At 44.4% G+C, this 26,793-nt stretch overlaps 1 protein-coding gene across 1 annotated transcript; it reads right to left on the bottom strand.

Moving 5' to 3' along the window:
• Nucleotides 1–25,898, bottom strand: LOC143988968 (antigen-presenting glycoprotein CD1d-like). Its single transcript, XM_077488934.1, has 4 exons — nucleotides 25,520–25,898; nucleotides 6,055–6,321; nucleotides 2,628–2,733; nucleotides 1–482 (listed from the first exon to the last, which is right to left on the bottom strand). The coding sequence occupies exons 1-4, from the start codon at nucleotides 25,755–25,757 to the stop codon at nucleotides 404–406; spliced, it is 690 nt and encodes a 229-aa protein (XP_077345060.1). The 5' UTR covers nucleotides 25,758–25,898; the 3' UTR covers nucleotides 1–403.
• Nucleotides 25,899–26,793: the final 895 nt, after the last annotated feature.

The raw sequence follows: 26,793 nt of genomic DNA on the forward strand, positions 1-26,793 counted from the left end.
TACTTAATGTTGCTGTTTATTGATATTGCATATATTGCTGTAACATTTCTTTAATTCCACTCTAATGAAAGCTGCATATTTAGGAAAATATCATCAATGGTAATTAGTATAAGCTCAGATAGGTTTAGTAAAACACAATTCAAACAGTTCACAGGGACATCCATGGTATGAACAGGCAGAAAGAAGTAAGAGACAGATAGACCTCTATCCAGTGCATTCTTCAGGTGACGACTCAGATCTGTGGCCTCGGTTTAAAGCCCACTAATGAGGTTGTGTGTGTACAGCCTACAGTCCTACACATGTAAACGGTTAGGAGAATCCAGCTGATATAATAAAAACTGTCACCCAGGGTCCAAATACTATAGCTGATGGCCCCGCATTATTCTTTTCTATTCAGCACAGTTCAGGTATGTGTCACTCCTCCGTCTGTTCTCCTCCAGTAGAATCTGTTCATAGTGGCCCCAAGGATTGATATGTATCTTCTGCTTAGTATAGAAAATAAGACATTTTATGAGTTAGTAGCTGTTACATAGGAGTGAAAGAAAAATACCCCCTTGACCCCACATAGACAGTCAGAACCAGTGGCGTCGGCAGGGGGGGCTCACAGTGGCTGAACCCCCGAGTGGGTCCCCAAAAAGCCCCGGGTCTCAGGTGGGCACTGTTCTATTATTAGTGCCGCCGCTGAGCGGGACCGATCTGATTCTGAGCACCACCAAGTCACATAGCAGGTCCCGCCTTCTGGAGCCTGCAGCGCCTATGATGGACGTCCCATTGGTCCAATGGCAGGACCGTGGGGCATGTGACATCAATCATAGGCGTTGCAGGCTCCAGAAGGCAGGAACTACAATGCGCCCGCCACAGCACATCAAACCCCGCTTGGCGCTTGGGTGGGCAGCTCTCCTCCGGGCTCTGGCTGCCTCGCACACCGTGGTTGAGCTGAGATGAGCTGCTGCAGGACACATGAAGTCTGTCTCCTGGTAAAGTAGGTCAGTGTGTGTATGTCAGGTAGGTAGGTCAGTGTGTGTCAGGTAGGTAGGTCAGTATATGTCATTGTATGTAGGTCAGTGTATGTATGTCAGGTGGGTGAGTTTAGTGGTCAGCATTGATTGGCACTGGTAAGTCAACAACCAGCAAGTGAGCTTACCCCCACCACACAACCCCACCGCCTAGCCAAAAAACCCAGCCCTACTACCGCCCCCACAAATGTTTGAAAGCAGGTTCTCAAATTTTCCGACAACAAACTTTGTTGTCGGAAATTCCGAGCATGTGCACACAATTCCAACGCACAAAATTCCATGCATGCTCGGAATCAAGAAGAAGAGTTGTACTGGCTATTGAACTTAATTTTCTTTATTTCTCGACTAGTCATATGTGTTGTACGTAACCACGTTCTTGACGTTCGGAATTTCCGACAACATTTGTGTGACCGTGTGTATGCAAGACAAGTTTGAGTCAACATCGTTTGGAAAACAATCCACGATTTTGTTGTTGGAATGTCCCATCGTGTGTACGATGCATTAGTGTTGTGAAATTAATAAAAAATGCATCTGACTGACCCTTGCAGATTCACACATGTACAACCGGTTCTTTCCTCCTCCTTTTTATAGTTGAATTGTTCCGTATTGGTTTTCTTGTGCTTTTATGCATCGACAATGTCAGATTCTGAATTTGTAATTTCTCTTGTTGAAAATTGAATAAAAATATTGTAAAAAAAAAAAAAAAAAAATGCATCTGACTGCAATGTTCACCTTCTTTCCAGTGCTGCCCCCTTTCTTTCACCACTAGATGCCTTTTTAAGCTGCATTCACATTAGCGCATCTCAATCCACAATTTCCTTTTGCAACTTTGGAGTGCGACTTTTGGTGCAATTTTGATCCAACTCTACATCCTATGCAGTGGGGGGGCCCATAATTCGGGGCCCAGGGGCGCCACCCCCCTATCCAAGTGTCCAGCCCCCTAATCTACATGTGGGACACCGGACGCATGGATTCCAATGGGGGGGAGTGTTAGGATTTTTATTTTTTTTAAATCATACTTACCTAGGTGGATGCAGCGTCAGTACAATGCTGCATCGGTCCCCTGCTGTCTCTAACACTGATAAGCGAGCGATTGAACATCTCTGATCTCTCAGTTATCACAACTCCTTGAGCAGAGAGCTGATGACTGTCAGTTACAGCTCTCTGCTCTGGCCCCCCTGCACTCACTTGAGTGCTGGGCTGCGGATGGGACAGGAGTGTCCGGCTCAGGCTCTCAGCAACTTGCTGAGAGCCTGAGCCGGGTGGCGGTCAAGGGATGTGGATGGATTCCGACCATATGGCCACGATCCTTCCCGAGCCTGGACCGGCTCTGTGATGTCAGCCGACAGCAGGCTTCAGCCCGCTCTGCTGAAAACAGGTCACAGGAGTGCAAAACAAACTACAATCCTGTGATCCATAGGAGACGTACAGCCAAATGAGCTTTGGTTGTACTCCTCCTTTAAGTCAAAAAACTAACTAGAAAAGACTAGAGTGTAAAGACCACAGTTCCTTCTAAGGAATGATTTAAGAACTTTTAACACAAGTTTTTTTCCAAAGCACATCTATTTATTTCAGTTATTTGTTACTTTAGCTTTGTTGACGCCATCTTACCTGCGCGTTTTATTCTGCATTACAAAGCACGCCATTGCGACTGCACTGAAAATGGCCACAAGTGTCATACCTATGAAAAGTCTTCTTGGTCTGTGGTAGTTCTTATCTGCAGAGATGATGAAAAGAGGTCAAGTTTTAAAGGCTAAGTTCATTTATTTATTTTTTTCTAAGTTCCAGCTTCCAGGTTTACAGAGACCGGCTCTGCTTCCTGCAAACCAAGCAGGTTAGATGGCTTTAGTGCCTAAATCCTGACATGTTTCGCCCTCTGGGCTTCTTCAGGTGGTATTAGACTGTTGTGTGTCAAGAACTTCTATTAAATAAACATACAGTGTATGTATACATGTCCACAATCACTGTATCCACAATTACACTGTATCTTTATTTAATAGAAGTTCTTGAGTTGCAACAGGCTACTATACCCTGAAGAAGATCAGAGAGCAGAATATGTCGGGATTAAACCACTAAATTACAATCATACAAAGCAGGAATTGGATGATATAAAGCCAAAGTGTATATGTCATTTTTTAATATGTGAAAATATTTTTAATGATTTCTAAATAAATGTTGATTTTTTTTTACGTAATAAGTTCTGGTTGTTGTAAGCACCTAAAAAGTCCCAATCCAGTTCTCCCTTCTTTTACCTATATATATGGCATGTGGTGCAATTATTGATAATAATTAATAATATTGGTAATTCACCTACAATCACCTCTCTACTTAGAAGAACACAGGTGTGTGCAGTCATTCATTTGTATAGCAGGTTATATGCAGCAGATGTGGCTCCCTAGGTCTGGGAAAAGCATCAGTATTTACAAACCTTTTATAAGAACAATAAGAGCTTTAGCATCTTTATTGCTGCAAAGAAGTTTCTGAAGATAGGATACGTAATGAGCTTAAAGTGTTACTAAACCCACTACAGTAAAATCAGTCTGTATATGCAGTAAAGCATGCTTGTTATACTAATGCCCCATACACACGACCGGACTTTTCGACTGACTTTTCGAAAGTACATGGTCCGCTGGACTTTCAATTGACCACACACGATCACTCCAAAAGTCAAAAGGATTCGAACGTGATGACGTAGAATAAAGAAGTTCATAGCCAGTAACCAATAGCTGCCCTAGCGTCAGTTTTAGTCCGTCGGACTAGCACACAGACGACCGGATTTTTCGACCAGACTCGAGTCCATTGGAGAGATTTGAAGCAAGTTTTATTTCTAGGTCCATCTGACTTTTGGGAAGAAAAAGTCAGCTGGAGCCCATACGCGATCGAATTGTCTGACGGATTCCAGTTGGCCGGACCAAGTCCGTTGAAAAGTCTGGTCGTGTGTACGTGGCATAACTGTAGAACCTAAGGGGTTAATCCTCCGCATTGTGTTAAATAGCTGTTTGATCCTGTCTTCTCTGATCCTCCCCTTCTTCCACTGTCCTGTAATAATTTCCTGATAACATAGAGTCTGTGGAATAAGGCCACACATGCTCAGTTTGGTGTGTATTGCTAGAGAGGGTTTTTTTTTTCTTGGGAGGGTGCATGTGGTCAGCACAGGGCCAATCAGTACTGTCTAGATAGAGGGCCAGGAGTCCTGCAGGCTTATAGGACAGTCAGAAAACTCCTTCTACAAGCTTTAACCAGACACGGATAGAAGTCTCAAAACTGCTATATACTACTGGTGAGAAAAGGTATTTAGCAGTTTATATATACTAAAATGATTGCATTTCTATGTTCTGTGTACTGTGGGAGACTAGATATAGTGAATGCAGAGTCCTGGGTTTAGTAACACTTTAAGGTTCAGCCCGCATAAGTGTGGACCGATCCTTGGCTATTTTGGTATTTGGAGAACATTTACCTGTTTGGCAGAAGCTGAATGCCAAAATTGTGGTGTTATTACTGCCATTGTACATGACAGCTTCCTGCTGTCAATGGTTGTTAAGGATGCCGGCAGGTCCAGGCACTGCTGAGTACTTAACAACCATGTCACTGGTGCCACTCACGTGGCACCAGTGAACTATATGACAGTAAACCAGTGAACTATATGACTAATTGCAATTCCAGAATTACCATACAACTTTTAAAATACCCTGATTAGTTTTTTCCTTTGCTGGCTATAGAATTAACCTTCAATTACCACAAGTCTTGCTTGATCATTACCTTACAGACTAGTTTGGAATCTTGCTGATGCATCTCTGGCTGTGTCGTGGACTTTATTCCTTGATTCTAGTAATAATATGCCCCAAGCTCCTGAAGAAGTACACGTAACATGTAGAGCTGAGCTGAATCACGACACACCGCCTTTCATATTCCATGATACTATAGTAACTCTTGGAGATTACCCCTTGGTTTCTCATTACTAAGTATTTTATTACCTGTGACTTATAGGTGGTGTAGTATATGCTTCAAGGCAACATTGTGAATAGTCAATGATTTCAATATTGTTTCATATGAGTTTTTGTAAATAATACATTTATATATATTTTTTAAACTACATAGTTAGCATTGTGCCTATAAAGTCCATCATCCAAATTTCTCTTCCAATTGACCAAATATTGTCATGTCCATATATGGTCAATGACATCACCCAGGAGAACCCACCGTTTTATACCAGCTGTCTTCTGCTAGAACTGTCATTTGATGGGAGGGAAGACGTGAAACGAGACGTATATTTTTTTCTTTTGGCAGGTTGGTGGGCATTGGAACTTTTTTTAAATGAAATAACTTGCCAAAAACTTTGTCTCTGTGTTTATTCTTTTAATTTTTTTTTTTTATGTGAATGAGTAGGTGTAGGGTTATGCGGGTTGTGGGGAAGAGACCCTTGTCCTCATCAACATTGGGACAAGGTGCTCTGCCAAGGGAGCATGCTGGGATAAGGGGCCTGCAAGGCTGCATGCTTGGATAAGGAAATGTAGTTTTATTTATTTTTTTTGGGGGGGGGGGGCGCACAAATTTTTTTTCTTGATTTTGAAATGGTGTACCCTTTAAAATTCATACCAGATTCATATCCTCTCTGCAGCAGGCTGATGACAATCTTTCTGCTGGGCCTCAACAATAACCACAAGCCTAGCCACTGGAAATTAGAACCTTTATGATGAAAAGTACTGTCATAATTTTGCTTTGTATTGTGATATTTCAGGGATGTATTCCTGCAGATTAGTTGCAAGTTGCTGAAGGTTAACTTTAATACCAGCTGGAGCAATTTTCTATTTTCAAGTTCCTCTTTTGCTCACATTGAATCAAAAGAGGAACTTGAAAATAGCAAATGGCAAATTTAAGAATAATATTCTGCTCCAGCTGGTATTAAGCTGGTATTAAAGTTGACCTTCAGCAACTTGGAACTAGTCACCCTTAGAATTAATAAAGGAAGAACTTTCATTAGCTTGGATTCCCCCTTAATCATTTTCTATTTGTAAAATTCCATATGAATATTACTCACCCAAATGTATTATTAATGGTTCCTTCAAGCTGCCGTGCTCTACCCTACAATAAACACTTTGTAGTTTTGTCAAATTTAAACTTGTCAGCACTGTTATATGGTAAGTCCCATCTCCATTGGGTAGAGTCAACGTTGATGACACTTCCTCCATTTTGTTCTCCTTCCACAAGCTTACATTGATTGACTTTGGATAGAACCCGGTCACCATACAGATGACCTCTGTTTCAGATTTTAAAGATTTGCTGGTAATGTAGACCTGTGGCTGGACTGAGATATAAAGTTAAGAACATAAAAGAAAGGTATGAACAAAAATATAATATGTACAAGGAAAGGTGTTTTGTTGTTGCATACCAAGAAGGACAGCTATTTAAGAAAATCAGGTCAAGAAATCTTAATAAATCATGTATAGGTTTTTATAGATTCATTTAAAGTGATTGTAAGGGTAATTTTATTTTATTTTTTTAAATAACAAACATGTCATACTTGCCTCCACTGTGCAGCTAATTTTGCACAGAGTGGCCCCGCACCTGCTCTCCTGGGGTCCCCCAGCGGCTCTCATAGCTCCTCCCCACATCTGATGTGGGTTACCTTGGGGGCGCGCTCCCGAGTCTAGCATTTGCGTCTATAGACACAGAATGCTGGACTCTGCCTCTCCCCCCCCAGCGATCGCGTTATTAGATTTGATTGACAGCAGCGGGAGTCAATGTCTGCACTGCTATCAATCTATTCCATTCAAGAAGCAGGAGCCTGTGGAGAAGGAGCCAGCGTGTCCCTGCCGACTGAATGAAGGGGTTCAAGTAAGTGAAACGAGGGGGGGGGCTAGGGGGCCGGTGACTGCCAGGTGTTTTTCACCTTAATGCATAGGATGCATTAAGGTGAAAAAACACATACCTTTACAACCCCTTTATTGCATATCCAAACCTAAAAACAATAATGTAACTCATTGCAACTTACCAAACCTTAGGCTGGGCATATATTGGTATTTTTTTTTTTTTTTTAGATCAGCCAGTGGGCTGATTCCCCCATCCAGGGGCATCGGGAGGGGGTGACTAGTGGGGCCGAAGCCCCGAATGTGACCCTGAAAAGCTCATTTTATGGAATGCTGCATTCCATTGTTATCACCCCCGGGACCAATCTGATTGCGAGTTCGACAGAAAGTGGTCAAGTGCGGCCGAAAGTAGCCGAGTGCCATAGGGGCAAAGTGCCGCAGGTCCCGCCTTCTGGAGCCTGCAGCACCAATGCCAGGACCGTGGGACGTGTGATGTGACGTCCATCTTAGCCTGCAGGCTCCAGAAGGCGGGAACGCTACATCCCCGCTCGGGTGGGCTGCTCTCCTCTTCTCCTCGGCTCGGCACCTCTCTGACAGGGACGAGTGACTGACTGCCTGCTGGGACCGCACACCACGGCTGAGCTGAGGTAGGTAAGACACACATTGTGTGTATGTATGTCATTGTCAATGTATGTAGGTCAGGCAGGTCAGTGGTCAGTGTAAGTAGGTCAGTGGTAAGTGTATGTAGGTCAGGCAGGTCAGTGGTCAGTGTAAGTAGGTCAGTGGTAAGTGTATGTAGGTCAGGCAGGTCAGTGTAAGTAGGTCAGTGTATGTAGGTCAGGCAGGTCAGTGGTCAGTGTATGTAAAGCATGCAGGTCAGTGTATGTAGGTCAGGCAGGTCAGTGGTCAGTGTATGTAGGTCAAGCAGATCAGTGGTCAGTGTATTTAGGTAAGGCATGTCAGTGTAGGTCAGGCAGGTCAGTGGTCAGTGTATATAGATTAGGCAGGTCAGTGTATGTAGGTCAGACAGGTCAGTGCATGTAGGTCAGACTGGTTAGTGGTCAGTGTAGGTCAGGCAGGTCAGTGTAATGGCAGTGTTAGGCAGGTGTATTTTCTGCTCTAAAGCCCCTGGTCTTTTTGCCACCTGGTAACTCCCCTGCCCCCATCCACATGTAGCGCAGGGGTTTTGTTACCCAAGCTATCATGTTAATATGTTGTTCCTTAAGTAAGGGAATGGCTCCCTCTAGTGTCATTTTGATGTTAATGCTGTTGGGACTTTTTCTTACAATTCTTGGACAGCGCTGCAAAGCATTTAGGGAAATGTAGTTTAATGTTTTGTCAAGTGACTCATAGACTTAACACATAGCCTTAACTCAGTCAAGGAACTACTGACCCACAATGCCCAATTCACTTACCCACAAGACCAAGCCACAGAACAGCCTGCTGTGTAAGCAAATAAGAGACAGGCGTGGCACATTTTAGCTCTCTCTGGATACCATCTTACACACAGCAGGAGGCCTGTGTGTGGGCCCAGGGCTGGAAGAGCCTGCGGGCCTACAGTAGAGAATGGATCGCCTGTCCTAAAGGGGATCCTTGTGAACTACCTTACTGATCAAGCAGGAGGATCGGTCTGCATTACAGAACATTTGGGGTTTCCTGCATTACAGTTGGCGGCTATACAAAGGAGCAGTGCAGTGATATCAAGGAAGGAACCAAACAAGCATCTGGGCCTGTTGTAGTGAGTGGGCACCTGCACAGATCAATATAGTGCACTGTGACTGTGTGAATTAGTTCCAGCCTGCTGGTGGGATCTATAGTCCCACAGGAGTGATCTAATTTGTCATTAGACTGTGTATAGTGGAACTTCAGGGTTCGCCTTGCCTGTACTGCAAAGTTAATGCTGAGTTGCATCCCTCATTAAGGAAGAGACATTGTGAGTGCTTAACATGTGTGAGAACGCAGTTATTACCATGTAATTTCTTCTACAATTTGCTACCTACTTGTTTCCTGGATTTATAAATACTGCAGTCTAATGAGCTAGCTGAAGAAAGAAGACTACAAGAGACTTTGTAATTTTCTATAAAGTAGCACAACTTCAGTTTGCCGATTGGACAGTGTATTGTAACCTAGGGGGAGCCCTTGAGTATGATATAAAGTTATATTGTATTGTGCTGTTGTATGTTCAGCATTGTGCTGCAGAATTGGTATGTGTGTGTGCTCAGAGGTTTCAGTGGGAAGGTACTCAATGTAGCTGCTGATTGGTATTGGGTACCTGTCCCACTGTGCACCTGTTTGCATACGCTATCTATGGTGATCCTTGAATACAGTTTCACATTTACATTGACTGTTATATTGCCATTTACTGTCTCTTATCACACAGTGAACTTTCAAATGGTTAATTGATATCCTGTGTGAGTCTATCTATTACTACAGCTGGTGAAGTGATGGGTTCCAAGAATATGGTAAATATACTGTATAGTGTATCATTACTGTGTTTCTCCTTACTGCTGGGTCCCACACTCATATTACCATACAGGTGTGCCCAGAGCCGCCATCAGTGGGGTACAGGCATTACACATGTAAGGAGCCCGCATGTCCCCAAGGGCCTGTCCGTCACCCTACTGATAATCAGTACATTGCTAGTGAGAGGAGGAGAGTGACACTATCTATTTTGCCCCCCCCCCCCCCGGTTATCAGCTGCTGGAGAGAGGAGAAGAGAACTTGTAGAGATGACACTTTTTCGCCAGCCCCCCAACCCCCCCCCCCTCCCCGCTTGACAGCTGCTGGAGAGAGGAGGATGACACACCTCGGCCAGTGCACTGATGGCTGCTGCAGGATTTTCTCGGACTGTTATTGGGCAGGACAGGGACAGGGGGAGTGGCCAGCTAGTCGACAGTGCACACGGACACAGACATCAATAACAAATTGTAACAGAGAGTGCAACATGGAGGGTAATTCGGAAATATATAATGTGTACTACTGACTGTGCCTTCTGTGCTGCCTGTACATTTGTACATTTTAGTGGGACTTTATCTCCTTCTTCTTGGATGGGACACCCATTGTGAAAATTGATGGCTCTGTGGGTGCAAATGAGCCCACTGCCTGTCTCTTCTTTATGTAACTCTCATCCCCATCCACAGTCATCCTCATCCATTTTCACAATGCAACTCAATCATATTCATCCGCACCCAGCATCTACTCCATCCCTCCAGTCTCTACAACACACGCATCCCCACCCACGCCAAGCACCATCCATCCCTCCAGTCTCCACAAGGCACGCATCCCCACCCACGCCGAGCACCATTCATTCCTTCAGTCTCCACAACGCACACATCCCCACCCAGGCCAAGCACCATCCATCCCTCCAGTCTCCACAACGCACGCATCCCCACCCACGCCGAGCACCATCCATCCCTCCAGTCTCCACAACGCATGCATCCCCACCCACGCCGAGCACCATCCATCCCTCCAGTCTCCACAACGCACGCATCCCCACCCACGCCAAGCACCATCCATCCCTCCAGTCTCCACAACGCATGCATCCCCACCCGCGCCGAGCACCATCCATCCCTCCAGTCTCCACAACGCATGCATCCCCACCCATGCCGAGCACCATCCATCCCTCCAGTCTCCACAACGCACGCATCCCCACCCACGCCGAGCACCATCCATCCCTCCAGTCTCCACAACGCATGCATCCCCACCCACGCCGAGCACCATCCATCCCTCCAGTCTCCACAACGCACGCATCCCCACCCACGCCAAGCACCATCCATCCCTCCAGTCTCCACAACGCATGCATCCCCACCCGCGCCGAGCACCATCCATCCCTCCAGTCTCCACAACGCATGCATCCCCACCCATGCCGAGCACCATCCATCCCTCCAGTCTCCACAACGCACGCATCCCCACCCACGCCGAGCACCATCCATCCCTCCAGTCTCCACAACACATGCATCCCCACCCACGCCGAGCACCATCCATCCCTCCAGTCTCCACAACGCATGCATCCCCACCCACGCCGAGCACCATCCACTCCTCCAGTCTCCACAACGCACGGAATGTTGGGCCCTGACCCCGGGGGGCCCAGGCCTAAAGCTATGTAAGGGGCCCCAACATTTCTGATGGCTTCCCTGGGTGTGCCAAAGGGGTTGAGACTGTTCTTGGGGTTGATAGGCAGAGTACAGGATTATACATTCATCAGACACACAAACAGGGTAGATGGATAAATCCTCCACCTCACTGTGGTATTGTATTCTGATAGTGGAGACAATTCACTGATCAGCGCTGCATCAATTTTTCAACATTCCTGATCATTGGATCAAACTCTGTTGAACGGGAATAACCATAGATGGATCGAAAATTCGGCCAGCTGCTGCTGAGCCAACCAAATTTGGATCTATCTATGGTCAGTTTTAGATGTGGTGGCTGGATTTGTTTTCTTGTTTTTTTTTCTTTTTTTTTTCTTAGATAAGGACATTTTCAGCAAGTACAGAAAATACATGTTGATCTTGCCAAAAAGCAGTACCTTGTCATGCCCTGAGAGGACAAACATCCTTATCTTTCTTGTAGACTGCTAGTTCCATCAATCTACCATGTAAATGGAGATGAACATAGGCAGACATGTTTGAAGTTCAGCCTGTGTGACAACTGTGACTTCTTCATAGATCCAGTGGAGAAATGAATGTAGATACAAAGAGGTTTATTTACTAAAGCTGGAGGCTCACTTCTGCATAGAAACCAGTCAGCTTCCAGGTTTTGTTGCCAAAGCTTAAAGGGGTTGTCCCGGAATGAAATGAGGACACATAGTCCCCCTAATAGAAGATTGCTAAACTGGTTACTAGGGCCACCCCGCCTGGTGTCTAGCAACCAGTGATGTCACATTCGCTCAGAGCAAGGCCGAGGGGAGCAAGACCTTTACCCAGTGCTGCCCTTAAAAGGTGAGCAAATGGAACCTGATTGGAGCAGGTCAGAGGGGCACTGGGGCTGGGGACAGTACAGTAATAAATGAGGCTGACATAGTGGAGCCCTGCCCTGGGGGGCAATAAAAAATTAGGCTGACAAGTGATGGGGGGGGCAATAAAAAATGAGGCTGACAAGTGGGGGGGGGGCAATAAAAAAAATGAGGCTGACAAGTGGGGGCAATAAAAAATGAAGCTGATAGGTAGGGGGCAATAAAATGAGGCTTACAAGTGGGGGCAATAAAATGAGGCTAACAAGTGGGGGCAATAAAATGAGGCTGAAAAGTGGGGGCAATGAAAAATGAAGCAGACAAATGAGGGCAATACAAAATATATATGTAGAGAATGTATATCATCTGTCTAAACTGGTGACCACTGTTTGCTTTTGTTTTTCCAAAAACTGTCAAAAAAAACATATCAAAAATCTGCTTTTTTTTTGGCTGGCACGAGGGCGTGCGCGCTGGGGGGGGGGGGGGGGGGTGTCCCTGAATGTCAGTTTGGAAATGTGGTCACCCTATTGTAAAGGTAAATGTTTTTTTCACCTTAATGCATTCTATGCATTAAGGTGAAAAAACATCTGAGAGTGCCTGCGCCCCTAGACCCCCGTTTTACTTACCTCACCCCTTGAAAGTCCCACGCTCGTCCCCCGATGTCCTTTCCACCGTTCAGCCTGGCCGCTGATTGGCTGGAGTGGATGGATGGAAAGCAGCGCAGCCATTGGCTCATGCTGCTGTCAATCACATCCACTGACGCGGAGCGGGGGCGGGGCCGTGTGATACAGCAAGCGGCTATAGCCGCCAGCTGTATCACGGGAGCCGCAGATACTTCTCACCATGCGAGGGAGCTCGCATGAACGTGAGAAGCATCTGAGGGAGGAAGCAGAGACAGCTGCCGAGGGACCCCAGAAGAGCAGGTTCGGGGCCACTGCAAAACGAGCTGCACAGTGGAGGTAAGTATAACATGTTTGTTATTTAAAAAAAAAAATAATAATTCACTTTACAACCCCTTTAACTGAACAAGCTGAGGTTAAAAGCTATACAAAAAAAGAACTGGCCACGGGACTTTACCGAGGCACGACCAAACATGTAAAATATACAAGAAATATTATTACAAAAGGCAGATGTTACAAACATTTAAAACCATGTTGTCATACATAGTAATAGTGCATAGTGCAAATAGTGCAAATGCATAGTAATAACATATTAAATTGAACTTCCAATGAAATAAGTAATCTGTACTAGTTCTCTATGTGTTTTGTGAAATATAGACTCACTTCCTCAAAAGAAGTACAGATAAATATCTAAAAATAATGTTATTGGGGGGAAAAAAAAAGGTGAAGGGAAGAAGGTAGGGAAAGGATGGGGAAAGGGAATGGAGGAAACCCAACTGACCTTGATACATAAGTAAAAAACATCAACAAAACATCAAAACTTACTCTTCGATTTGATTGATTCCATGGGCGTCCGCAGGTAGGGGCAAGGGGGGTCAAGTGCCCCCCCCCTGGAATTGGGGACCAGATCTTAAATTTAGCACAGTCCTGTCGCTATCCGGGCTTCCTGCCCGCTCTGTTCCTTCCCTATTGGCCATAACTGAGGGCCAATCAAAGGAGACCAGGAGAGGAGAGCATCATGGGACATGTAGTCCCAAGGATTGCTAGCCCCATTTTCCACAGGGAGGAGGCTACAGCTCGATCAAGAGAGAGATTGAGAGACTGCAGCCTGGAAAAAAAGCTGAGGGAGAGAGTGGTACAGGACAAAGAATGAGGAGTGGGCCGGGCGGAAGCCAGAGAGACCAGGGTACAGACATGCTACACTACAGACCAGAGTCGCCCCCGGGGGACCCAGAGTGATCGATCGTCCAGCCGGAGGGATCACTGCTGTAGTTTCACTGGGTCTGGTAAAAGGGCCTGTTGGTCATTATCCATGACTAGTGTAGTCTGAATGTTCCCCTTATATTATACCTTACCCATACCTTCCCCTATTAGAAACGAGACCACACCATAGGTTGGAGTAAACTGGCCACAACAGCCTTTATTAAACATAACTCAAAATTCACTCCAATAACTTGTTAATATGAAAATATCTAAATATATATAGATATATAAATATAAATAACTTTATTACCATTAAACCACATTAAATAACATTAACTGCCCATTCTGGTGATCTCTGACGGTGACCCCACTTAAGCCAATACCAAATCACTGCGGTACACCTCACCAACTTCCCAAAGGCCTCCACCTGTGACCGGTCGGAGACAACTTCCGCCAGTGAACATAACCGTATTCCCTCCAACGTTCAGGAATACCCAGAGGGGCCGATCGTTAGATGAGCCCCCCACACCCTCAGATCCCTTCTGAGTACCTGTCTACCGTCAGAAACCACCAGAAAACACACCGCCAACACAGGAAAACCTTCAGCTGCCGTGACAACCGACGAAACCTGCAAAAGAAGAAAAGACCAGCAACAAACGACACAACAAAACAAACACATAACATTAGGGCGGGAGGGCGGGAAAAACTGCCTCCTCTGTGTCACGCTGGGATCCGAATGATCCCCTAAAGCCACCCCCCTCCCTTTTATATGACCCCTCCCCTACACTGAACTTGCTTCCTGCAAACCTTTTTCCTCAGCTCCACCCATAAAGCTTAACCCTCTGTGTCCCTCATCCACACTGTCATGTCCAGCACTCCTTATATCATTGCATTCATAATCCGTGCTTCTCTTTACTAATCTCATGAACTGTACTACGTCTGCAGTCTCTGACCATGATAATGTGATAATGACATTGTCGAAAAGTGGAGGTGCATGGGTGTCCCTAAAATGATGCCCCCCCTGAAAAAAGTTCTGCGGACGCCCATGATTGATTCTATAAAGTTCCACGTATCTACTAGCGTTAGACAAGTTGTATAAGATAGACAATTCTTCTAGTGCAGTGATTCTCAACCAGGGTTCCTCCAAAGGTTGCTAGGGGTTCCTTCAGCATTGGGCAATTTCTGCCTCTCAGATAAGTTCCCACTGACACCATTGATCTTTTTAGCTATCTGTAAGGAGTTAAGTCTTCCCAATGACCACAAGTGTAAGGACCATTCTTCCCACTGACCATCACACTAATGTATCATGAGTTGTAGATTTCTAAAATTTAGCAGGGGTTCCCTGAGACCGGAAAACTATTTCAAGGGTTCCTCTGTGTTGAAAAGGCTGAGAAAGGCTGTTCTAGTGTATCGGCCAGGTGAGATCACCCACTGGTTAACATAAAGTTAGAAGCCGATTGGTTTCTATGCAGACGAGAATTTGATTTTATAATCTCCAGCTTTAGTAAATACAAGAATGGATTATGCCTCGAAAATAACATCAAAAACGGGTACCATCATCCTAAATTTTAGACAATGACAAGAAAGAATCTTCTTTGGGTGATTAAGGGCAAATACCGTATATACTCGAGTATAGGCCGACCCGAATATAAGCCGAGGCCCCCAATTTACCCCCAAAAAAACTGGCAAACTTATTGACTCGTGTATAAGCCGAGGGTGAGACATGCCTGTCCATCCCTGTGTGTGTGTCCGTCCATCCCTGTGTGTCCGTCCATCCCTGTGTGTCCGTCCATCCATCCCTGTGTGTGTGTGTGTCCATCCATCCATCCATCCCTGTGTGTGTGTGTCTCCATCCATCCATCCATCCATCCCTGTGTGTGTGTGTCTCCATCCATCCATCCCTGTGTGTGTGTGTCTCCATCCATCCATCCATCCCTGTGTGTGTGTGTATCCATCCATCCGTGTGTGTGTGTGTGTGTGTGTGTGTGTGTGTGTGTGTGTGTGTGTGTGTGTGTGTGTGTGTGTGTCCAGCCTACCTGTGTCCCGAGCCTTTGTCCCGAGCCTCCGTCCCGTGCCTTGCCTCCTTGCCTCCGTCCCGTGCCGTGCCTTGCCGCCGTGCCTTGCCTCCGTCCCGTCCCGTCCCGTCCCGTGCCGTGCCGTGCCTTGCCTTGCCTCCGTCCCGTGCCCTCTTCGTCGGCGCCTCGGCGGCCATTGTAAAATTCAAAAGCTGCGCCGCCGCCTTCGCCTGTGATAGGCGGAACACTGAATTTCCCAGCAGCCTGTGTTCCGCCTATCACGGACATCGTATCATCCTCGTCCGTAGTACGAGGATGATACGATGTCCGTGATAGGCGGAACACAGGCTGCTGGGAAATTCAGTGTTCCGCCTATCACAGGCGGAGGCGGAGCCGGAGGCGCGGCTTTTGAAAGGTAGAATGGCCGCTGTCTGTCTGCTCGACACGCTGTTCGGGCAGTCAGACAGCGGTGACTCGAGTATAAGCCGAGGGGGGCACTTTCAGCCTCAAAAAAGAGGCTGAAAATCTCGGCTTATACTCGAGTATATACGGTATGTCCATTGGAGTAGCCCTTGCTCAATCCTCTTCTTTCTTGTCATTTAGTAAATACAACCCAAAAGGACAGAAAGTGTGTTATTTGCAAGATTTCCAGGGAAAAAAATAAAGTGAAAAAATTGCAAGGAGAATTTGCCTTCCCATCTTAGTCAAAATAAAAGGGAAAAGCGTATGTATTTTTTATTTTGAGATACAGAAAACTTGGAAAATTTCACTGAGGAAGTCTAAAACCTAATAATCTAACACCCTAACAAATTAAAGAAGAACTATAGGATTTTTTTTTTTATTTTGAATAAAGCAAGATAGGGTTATAACCCCTGTCAGATTTTTTATTTTATTTTTTGCCATTGTGTCCCATTGGCGATTTTCCTTCACTTCCTGTCCCATAGCCAAACAGGAAATGGGAGGAAATCCCTGTAATTTAAGGGAATTCCTTGGGGCCCCCCAGGTCTCCAGAACAATTTTCCCCATTAGTAGATTTCCCCTTTATTACTTTTCTGGGGACAACTCAAAATTTGTAATTTTCTTAATTTTTTTACTTATAATGATAATGGTAAAGCAGACAAACAGAGAGGGTGAATCTCCTTAACAGTAGCACAGACAGCAATAAAAACCGACAGGGGCTCTATCCACTCTATCCAAATCTAAAAGAAAACGTTTTGCCTTTAGTTATAATTTAACTAAAGGTAAAGTAGATGTAAACCCAATAACTAAAATCTAATATAAACTCTGATACAATAATGTAATTTCAAATGCAGTTTTCAATGTTTTGAAACCTGCAGCTTTTATTAAAAAATACTTAGTGATTCTGCCATGAAAGTCCTTGTCTAGACACTTCCTAATATAGGATGACAATGGGGTTGATTTACTAAAGGAAAATCCACTTTTCACTACAAGTGCACTTGGAAGTGCAGTCACTGTAGATCTGAGGGGTAGATCTGAAATGAGGGGAAGCTCTGCTGATTTTATCATCCAATTATGCACAAGCAAAAATGATGTTTTTTACTTTCCTTGTCTCCCTCGGATCTACAGCAACTGCACTTCCAAGTGCACTTGTAGTGCAAAGTGGAGTTGCCTTCAGTAAATAAACCCCAATGTTTTGCTCCTGTTTTCCAATTGTGCCCCTGTGTGGTCACCTTGTCACATGGGCCTCAGATGAAGACTACCAGTGGCCATTTCAACACAATATACACAAGACCAGCCCTAAGAGATGTAATAGGTGAAAACAAGTATTCGTTTTTTGAAAAATGGCAGTGTAGTGTAACCTACTGTTATGTACCTGGATTTTCAGAGGTAGAAGGAATGGAAAATTTTGTCAAAAGTATTGGGGCACCTGCCTTTACACGCAAATGAATTTTAATCGCATCCCAGTCTTAGTCCGTAGGGTTTAATATTGAGTTGGCCCACCCTTTGCAGCTATAACAGCTTCAACTTTTCTGGGAAGGCTGTCCACCAGGTTTAGAAGTGTGTCTATGGGAGTGTTTGAGTGTTATGGGAGTGAGTCAAGTTCCTCCACCCCAAACTCACTCATCCATGTCTTTATGGACCTTGCTTTGTGCACTGGTGCACAGTCACGTTGGAACAGGAAGGGGTCATCCTCAAACTGTTCCCACAAAGTTTTGAGCATGAAATTGTCCACAATGGGGGTTATTTACTAAAGGAAAATCCACTTTGCACTGCAAGTGCGCTTGAAGGTAAAGTCGCTGTAGATCCGAGGGGGACATGCAAGGAAAATAAAAAACAGCATTTTAGCTTGCACATGATTGGATAATAAAATCAGCAGAGCTTCCACTAATTTTCACTCATTTCAGATCTACCCCTTAGATTTAGAGCGACTGCACTTCCAAGTGCACTTACTGTGCAAAGTGGATTTGCCTTTCATATATAACCCCCAATATTTTGGTATGCTGAAGCCTTAAGAGTTCCCTTCACTGGAACTAAGGGGCAGAGCCCAACCCCTGAAATACAACCCCACACCATAACCCCCCCTCCACCAAATGATTTGGACCAGTGCACAAAGCAAAGTCCACAAAGACATGGATGAGGGAGTTTGGAGTGGAGGAACTTGACTGGCCTACACAGAGTCCTAATCTCTACCCGATTCCTTTGGGAGGAATTAGAGCGGAGACTGCAAGCCAAGCCTCCTTGTCCAACATCAGTGCCTGACCTCACCAATGCGCTTCTGGAGGAATGGTCAAACCTTCCCATAGACACACTCCTAAACCTTGTGGACAGCCTTCCCAGAAGAGTTGAAGCTGTTATAGCAGCAAAGAGTGGGCCAACTCAATATTGAATCCTACAGACTTAGACTGGGATGCCATTAAAGTTCATGTGCATGTAAAGACAAGTGTTCCAATACTTTTGACAATAATGAATAATAATGAACTCATGTATTTCTGTGCTGTTCCTATGCCAAAAGAATAATTTAATAAACAAAATGTTATTGGATCTTAGAAACACTTTTTGTATATTGTGATATTGGAACACTCCACCTACTGTGTAATATTTGTGTTATATTGTTTTGCAATAATTTGAAGAAGATTATATGTATATTAAAAATAATATGTAAAAAGAAGCATTCCATTTCTTTGGAGCGTTCCATGTATGGAGAATCCTAGTCTGCTTCCATATTTCTCTTTCAGCACCACTTGCTAGTGAACTCTGAAATTGCGGCTCCAATAAGCATACCTCCCAACTTTCTAAAATGGGAATGAGGGATGCTTATTAGCAAACGTATGTAGGCATAGGACACACCCCCTGCCGTGCCCTCTTAAAGGAGAACTGTACAAAAAAATGTTTAGTTAAACCCACAAGTGCTTTTTTTTACCACTATTATTCCTTTATATTGGCTTTTGAAATTTACAAAAACAGACATCCTTGTTTATTGATGTGATTATGCATGCTTTAATGTGAGGTATATGGACATTACTGTGGTTTTGTACTAGAGCCATCTAGTGACCAAATATGGGTAGCGCACCTGTTTATCATTACCTCAGAACAACCTAAAGACTTGTACAGGAAGTGACTGTTTGGATTCTGGAGGTTGACCTTGTTACCCAGGAGTCCGTGTGACCTACCCATGAACACTCTCTTTCGCAGTGCATGCTGGGTAGGGGATATAAGGAACAACAGCGGCCATTTTAGGTCTCTTGGGACCACGTTACCTGCCTGTGCAGATCTGTGGAGAGGTTTCCCGAGAGACAGCGGCCGACAGCTATTGCAGAGCACCAGCCTGTTTGTTTTGTGAGGTGACCTGAAGGAGCCTGAGAGACAGTAGCCGGATTGAGAAGGTCCAAAGACACTCAGCAGAGAATCAGAGGACTGGATCGATTCAGCGGAGTGATACAGAGTGTCTGGCCCAGCTGACGGAAAGACAAGCTACAGTCACCGGACCAAAGTGATCACGCGGAACTCTGATCCAGTTGGTGAGCAGGTTACGGCCCACCGTTTGTTAACTTTTGCATGCAATTAGACTCACATACAGGCCTCACTGGAATCTGCAGTTCCACAGAGGCGTAGCAGAGCCACTGACACTGAGCAGGCTTAAAGCCTATTTACTTTGGCGCCTAAGTGCTTGTAAATAAGTTACTGGAGTTACACCAGGAGCATTTCAGCTTAATCCTCCATGAACTTTGGATTACAAATACAAAGGAGTGACTTTAGCTAGAGAAGAAAAGAAGACCCCGGATTAAAGTACTTTAAGTGAGGCCTCACGTATAGCCTTTAAAACAAGGGGAGTTCCCAGGTTTATATAAATATATTTACATACATATGTAATATTCTGTTATATTAATATATATATTGTGCTGTCGTCCTATGTTGGGATGACAGCACAATTACTGTAATCACCTGTCTAAATATTTTACAGTAAACAATATTTCTGGTTAAGTATCCAGTTGTGTGGCATATTGTTTTTCCCCACCAGGTGGAGCCAGTGGATCCTGAGGGTACTATACAGGTACTTTGCATTGTTTCATATTGTACTGTATTACATTGGACCACAGCTGTGCCAAGGGAATTGAGTCAAGTTAGTGGGGTTTATAGGTAGAGTGCAGGCCCAATCAAAACCAGCAGCTCCTTCGGGGGTCACTGCTACAACTATATAGATCAGACCAAAATGAGGGACAAATGAGGAGGAAAGAGGGACAGAGGGACATTGTTCTAAATCAGGGACACTCCCTCGAAATCAGATTGGGAGTTATGCAATAAGGCTCAGTTCACATATACGTGTGAAGGTGAGGCCTTGGCCTAGGGAACTGAACCATGACCACCCAAAACCCCCATCCCACCACACACACCCTCCAAACTACATCAAATAGTGGGTGTGGTTACATTTTACTAACATTGGGAGGGTCTTAAAGGGGCATTAAATACCAGGTGTGCATTATGTACAGAGTTATGCCCTGTACACACGGTCAGACATTCCGACAACAAAATCCATCTGATTTTTTTCTGACGGATTTTGGCCCAAAGTTGTCTTGCATACACACGGTCGGGCAAAGTTGTCGTAAAATCCGATCATTCAGAACGATGTGACATAAACCAAGTACGTTGGGACTATAAACTGTCCAGTAGCCAATAGCTTTCGTCTCGTAATTTATTCTGAGCATGTGTGGCGCTTTGTCCGTTGGATAGGAATTTATGCGATCGGATTTTGTTGTGGGAAAATTTTAGATCCTGCTCTCAAACTTTGTGCATCGGTAAAAAAAAGAAGTCCGATGGAGCCCGACAACATGATCCAATCGCACATTTTCCGTCTGAAAAACTGACCGTGTGTACAGGGCATAAGAGTCCAGAGTTGGGGGGTTCTCACACAATGCAGAGTTCAGGGGTGAACTACATGCAGAGTTTGGGGGTGCTTTACGTACATAATGCTGAGTTCATTGGTGTACTGCATACAGAATGCAGAATTTAGGGGTGTGCTGTACAGAGTGCAGAGTTCAGCCTTCTTCCACAACTGCTCACCTCTGCATCTCTCAACCATATCTCACTTTCACCCCTCTTCAGCTCTGACTTCTACATGCAACCTACCCTTCTCCTTAAAAGTGCCACCATCTTCCACATGTCTTATTTTTGTTGCTGTATTAAACTGAAGCACCCACCCGACTCTAGTACCTCCCCACACACTATAGTCAGCGTCTTCTCTCTCACTTGCTGGGAGATCATCTAATGGGGGTGTCGTCATCCAGCATGCCCCCCGGGCACTTGCATCTCCCTTGTTCCCATCCTGCACTCTGTCCATCTGTGGGAAGCAAGCTATCACTGATAAACACAGAAGACAGACTTCTGTGTTTACCAGTGATAGTGGTGAGCAGGGAGCAGGGGCCTGAGCCAGTGGTAGTGGACCTGAGTTCCACCAAGTTCCAGCTGAAAAAAAGCCCTGCCTACACCAGGATGGCTACCAAAGGTCACCAGAAGTTAGAGTATACAATCAGATAGCTGGTACTTCTGAGACACAGACGGAGTCAATGAGGAAACAATTTGGGCTACTCTCCATTTGTATAATGCCACAGTGCCACCTATTGGACGGAGGAAAACCTGCACCCGCCAACATGTGATTTAGAGCCCTTTCACACTGGGGTGGTGGGGGCAGAAGCGGTAAAGCTACGCTAGTTTTAGCAGCACTTTACCGCTGTAATAGCGGCACTTTGGCCCCACTATTTGGTCAAAGTGGTTAAAAAGGGTTAAAAAAAGGGTTAAAAGCGCCTGTGTAGCGCTGTTCATGCATTCCAATGGGCAGGGTCGGTGGAGGAGTGGTGTATACACCACTCACAAACTGCCCCAATGATGCTGCTTGCAGGAATTTTTCTAATGTCCTGCAAGCACACCGCCCCAATCTGAAAGCACTCGGGCTTTCCCACTAGGACTGCAGGGGAGGCATTTTTCAGGCACTTTACAGGCGCTATTTTTAGCACAAAAGCTCCTGAAAAATGTCTCAGTGTGAAAGGGGTCTAAGTGCAACATGTTAAAACAATATCTTCTTTTTGCATCTTTAGTACAGTTTTCAGGAAACCACATCTTCCATTAAAGTGAAGGGTTCTGTGTGTGTCTAAAGCCCCGTACACACTATCAGATTGTCTGAATGTCTGCTGAGTTTTTCCTTCAGATTTACCAAAACCATGTAGTAGAAGGGCCTGCCTGATTGCATTAGGGTTGCCACCTTTTCTTTAAGTCAAACCTGAACACTTTAGCGCCATGCAGCAATTTTTTTTAATAGTATAAACTATACATATATTTTGCTATTAAATAACATTTCTAATCATATGAAGTTAATCACAAGAGTTCCCCTTTACATCAGAGTCTGCAGAGTTCCTTTTTTACATCTGAACTCACAGAGTTCCCTTTCACTGTAAAGGGGGGACTCTGCAGACTCTGATGTGAGGGATAACTCTGGGGACTCTGTCATAAGGGGTGCTCTGGGAACCCTGATTTAAGGTGGAACATTGAGAACTCTGATGTAAGGAGAAGATTCTGATGTAAGGGGGAACACTGTGGCCTCTGGTGTAAAGGGGCACTCTGATGTAAAGGGTGCTCTGAGAACCCTGACTTGCCTTAGTGTATTCACTCACTCACTCCTTGGCAGTCAGCACCTTCAAATTTCCAGCCCCAACTTTCCATTTCTGAGGCACAGCGCCGGGGATTGGAGTGTGGGCAGACACAGAGGGGTAAGAGTGTTTGGGGGGTGGAAGCTGCAGGGAAGCCATAGTCAATCTAAATAATGTGTCCGGGTTTCAGGCAGTCTGAAACCCGGGCGCATGATTCCAAAACCAAACTGTCCGGGTGAATCCTGGACAGGTGGCAACCCTAGATTGCATACACATTGAAACTCCTAAGGTTTGACCTCATATTATATGGTTTTGGTAAATCTGAAGGAAAAACTCAGCAGACAATCTGATAGTGTGTACGGGGCTTTAAAACACTGTGATCCAACTCCATTAAAAGGGCAGAAATGTGAAGACAGAATCAGAGGAAGTGGAGTAATGTAAAAATAAGTGAAAAAAATAAATGTGCACTTTTTCACTTTTGATTGATTTTAAAAAGGTTTTTATTTATTTAGGACATGTTAACCACTTAAACCCCGGACCAATTTGCAGCCAAAGGACCAGGCCCCTTTTTGCGATTTGGCACTGCGTCGCTTTAACTGACAATTGCACGGTCGTACGACATAACTCCCAAACAAAATTGGCGTCCTTTTTTTCCCACAAATATAGCGTTTCTTTGGGTGGTATTTGATCACCTCTGCGGTTTTTATTTTTTGCGCTATAAACAAAAATAGAGCGGCAATTTTGAAAAAAATGCAATATTTTTTACTTTTTGCTATAATAAATATCCCCAAAAAATATATAAAAAAATTTTTTCCCTCAGTTTAGGCCGATACGTATTCTTCTACATATTTTTGGTAAAAAAAATCGCAACTAGCGATTATTGATTGGTTTGCACAAAAGTTATAGCGTTTACAAAATAGGGGATAGTTTTATAGCATTTTTGTTAATATTTTTTTTTTTTACTAGTAATGGCGGCGATCAGCGATTTTTATTGTGACTGCGACATTATGGCGGACACATCGGACATTTTTGACACATTTTTGGGACCATTGTCAGATATACAGAAATCAAGGCTATTTAAATGCATTGATTCCTGTGTAAATGACACTGGCAGTGAAGGAGTTAACCACTAGGGGGCAGTGTAGTGTTATGTATGACGTTATGTGTTTTTTTTTATCATAGGGTGCGTGGCCTGGCATGTGACGTCACTGATCGTCCTTCCCTATAAAAGGGAAGAGACGATCGTGACAGCCACACAGGGAAGCACGGGGAGAGGTTTGTTTTCACAGACCTCTCCTCGTTCTTCAGCTCTGTGACCCGATCGTGGGACACCAGCGGCGATCGGGTGCGCTGGTCCTGCGGCCACTGTCACGGAACACAGGACCGGGTCGGGAGCGCGCCGCCGCCGGCACGCTCCCAACCCACAGCTGGGCAATTAAAGAATCACGTACATCTACGTGATTGTGCCCAGCCGTGCCATTCTGCCGACGTACATCGGCATGAGGCGGTCCTTAACTGGTTAATTAGTTACATTCAGTTTAACTTGTCCTGTAATTATGAACACATTTCGTCACTTGTCCAAGTGGACTCCTTAGTTGATGAATGTCAGGAACACGTGTCAGCAAGTACACCCACACATGCAACTCAATCACCTAAATCCAATTACCATGATGTTATGAAATGTGTCAAAGCAGATGTTGATTGTCCACAAAACATGGCTGGAGATGTGAAAATTCTGAAAAACAATGTTAGAATTTACACAACCCTACTACCACAATGCCATGAAGTGTGGGGGAAGATGTTACATGGCTGAAGGTTTGAACACATCATGGGGAGAAGGGGCATTCTTTTGAGGACAGTGAGGTGCATATTTTGGGCAGAAAGCACAGTTAATTTACAAGATGTAAAAGAGGTCTTCTACGTCAAAGTGGAACTTCCCATCCCTGGCCTTCAACACCACCTGTCTTCCACATATAATGCAGTTTTAATATCTTTACCCAAACAATGTGACAACAATTCAAACTTTCATTACATCATTGTGGTAGGATTCTACAAATTAGAACAGGGTGGTTCTGGTGGTCTTCGACAACCATCATCTGCCTTGAGACATTTGATGACTCCATGGTTACTGGCAGGGTTGGTGCAAGGATTTTTGACACCCTAGGCGAAACCTAATTTTGTCGTCGCCCCCACCCCCGGTGGCTTAAACCCTGAGACCACCCTCTTTGCCCTGCTCATGTATACCCCAACTTTTTTTGAAGTGCCCATCAAATACAGCCTCACCATCACCCATCAAATTCAGCCTCACCAGAGCCCATTAAATGCAGCCTCACCAATGCCCATCAAATTCAGCCTCACCAGTGCCCATCAAATGCAGCCTCACCAGTGCCCATTAAATTCAGCCTCACCAGCGTCCATCAATGCAACCTACCAGCACCCATCATTGTAGCTTACCAGTGCCCATCAATGAATGTTTCCTTGCTGTCATTCATTTGAGAGACGGGGCACAGACACAGTCCTACGCCTCTGACACTATGTGCAAACGGACTGCCTGCTGATGCTGAGACTTAGTTGCTTGCTGCAGAGAGAAGAGAGTAGGAACACCAGTGGCCAGGCACCCTAGGCAGCTGCCTAGTTTGCCTAGTGGTAGCACGGGCCCTGGTTACTGAATAAAAGTAGTTGAGTTGCTCATAAAATGCTGGAGTCTGTTGCTGCCACTCATTTGGCCTGAGGAAGCCACTTGAGAGGGTGCTCAAACATTTTCAACTACTGGATAATACACTATGGAATTTTAGTATACCACTTACGTTTTCTTGAAAAGGCTTCCTTCCCCGCAGTTGAAAATATGGTGGCCAGCTGTTGGCAATGGACTTTCACCTGCTTCTCAATATTTTGCAGTGTTTGGCTATCTTCCTGCATGATTTTCTGCACAGCATTGGAACAATGCATACTCCCAGCAACCCACATTCTCTCTGCATCATTTAAATGCACAAGGTCTTCTCCTTCTGCAGCCAACCTATAAGTGAAAGCTTTATTGTTGTCCATAGATGAGGGACATCCTGCCCAGCACTGTACAGTGAATGCACCTGAAGTGGATTGATAATCAGTGAATATATTTACCAGGCAACACTATTTGTAGGCTAATAGGAAGCAGAAGCTAAAGATGTGCACAATGAAAAAAGTTGTTTTGTTTCAAATTTGTTTGTTAAGTGATGATTTTGTTTTGTCATATTGGTTATGTTAGAAAAATGTGTTTTCGGAATTTGTTTTGTATAGTCGGATTTGGTTCATATATTCTTTATTTTCAAATTTCAGATGATGGCTATATTCATTGTACTTTATTCTTTTGTTTTCTATTGTATTTCATTATTTTCTTTTCTGTTTTATTCTATTTCGATTGATTCAAACTACGGAAGACGGTTCTATTCTATTTTTTTCTATTCTTTTATATTTGAATCTGTTATTTTCTAGTCTATTTTATTCTATTCTGTTCTATTCTTTTATGTTGCAGTCTATTCTACTCTGTTTTATTATTTTCTATTCTATTTGTTTATATTTTAGTCTATTCTATTCTATCTATTCTATTTTGTTTTATTTTCTGTTCTTTCCTATTGTATTATATTTTTTTATATTCTAGTCTATTCTGTTATTTTTTATTCTATTCTATTCTGTTCTATTTTTTTATATTCTGTGCTATACTTTTAAGGTTGAATATAATTTTTATTGTTACTGATCAGGCAACAGTATAATACAGTAAGAGTTGAGGGGGGAGGGGGGGTACAGAATAAAGAAGGTTGGGGAGAGGGGGAAGGGTAGGGAGTGAAGTTCTTACAAAACCACTTACAGGCATCTGCAGAGTCCATGCATCAAGTTATATAGTAAAACCCACATAAGAAGGGATTAATCATAGACCCTTCTCTACGGTTATGTCCATACAAAAATCCTGCGTGGGAGGCCTATGCAGACAGGGGGCCTGTGAATCTAAAGTTAAGCCACGTCACTGAGAAAGCGGGCTGAGGAAGAGTGATGGAGCCTAGGATACCATAGGGACATATAGTCATCCCATTTGTCAGTTCGTTTG

This window comes from Lithobates pipiens, unplaced genomic scaffold (genome assembly GCF_037356315.1).
Source record: "Lithobates pipiens isolate NorthernLeopardFrog02 unplaced genomic scaffold, aLitPip1_a1.2 Scaffold_1, whole genome shotgun sequence".
Classification (NCBI taxonomy): domain Eukaryota; kingdom Metazoa; phylum Chordata; class Amphibia; order Anura; family Ranidae; genus Lithobates; species Lithobates pipiens.

What these genes read in the sequence shown, in the direction of transcription:
- LOC143988968 (XM_077488934.1), bottom strand. Translation starts at nt 25,757, where the DNA reads ATGGACAACAATAAAGCTTTCACTTATAGGTTGGCTGCAGAAGGAGAA. An exon ending in ACCATTAATAATACATTTGG is followed by an intron (nt 2,734 to 6,054) that starts GTGAGTAATATT and finishes TCATCTCTGCAG; the next exon opens with ATAAGAACTACCACAGACCA. An exon ending in ATGCAGAATAAAACGCGCAG is followed by an intron (nt 483 to 2,627) that starts GTAAGATGGCGT and finishes TATACTAAGCAG; the next exon opens with AAGATACATATCAATCCTTG.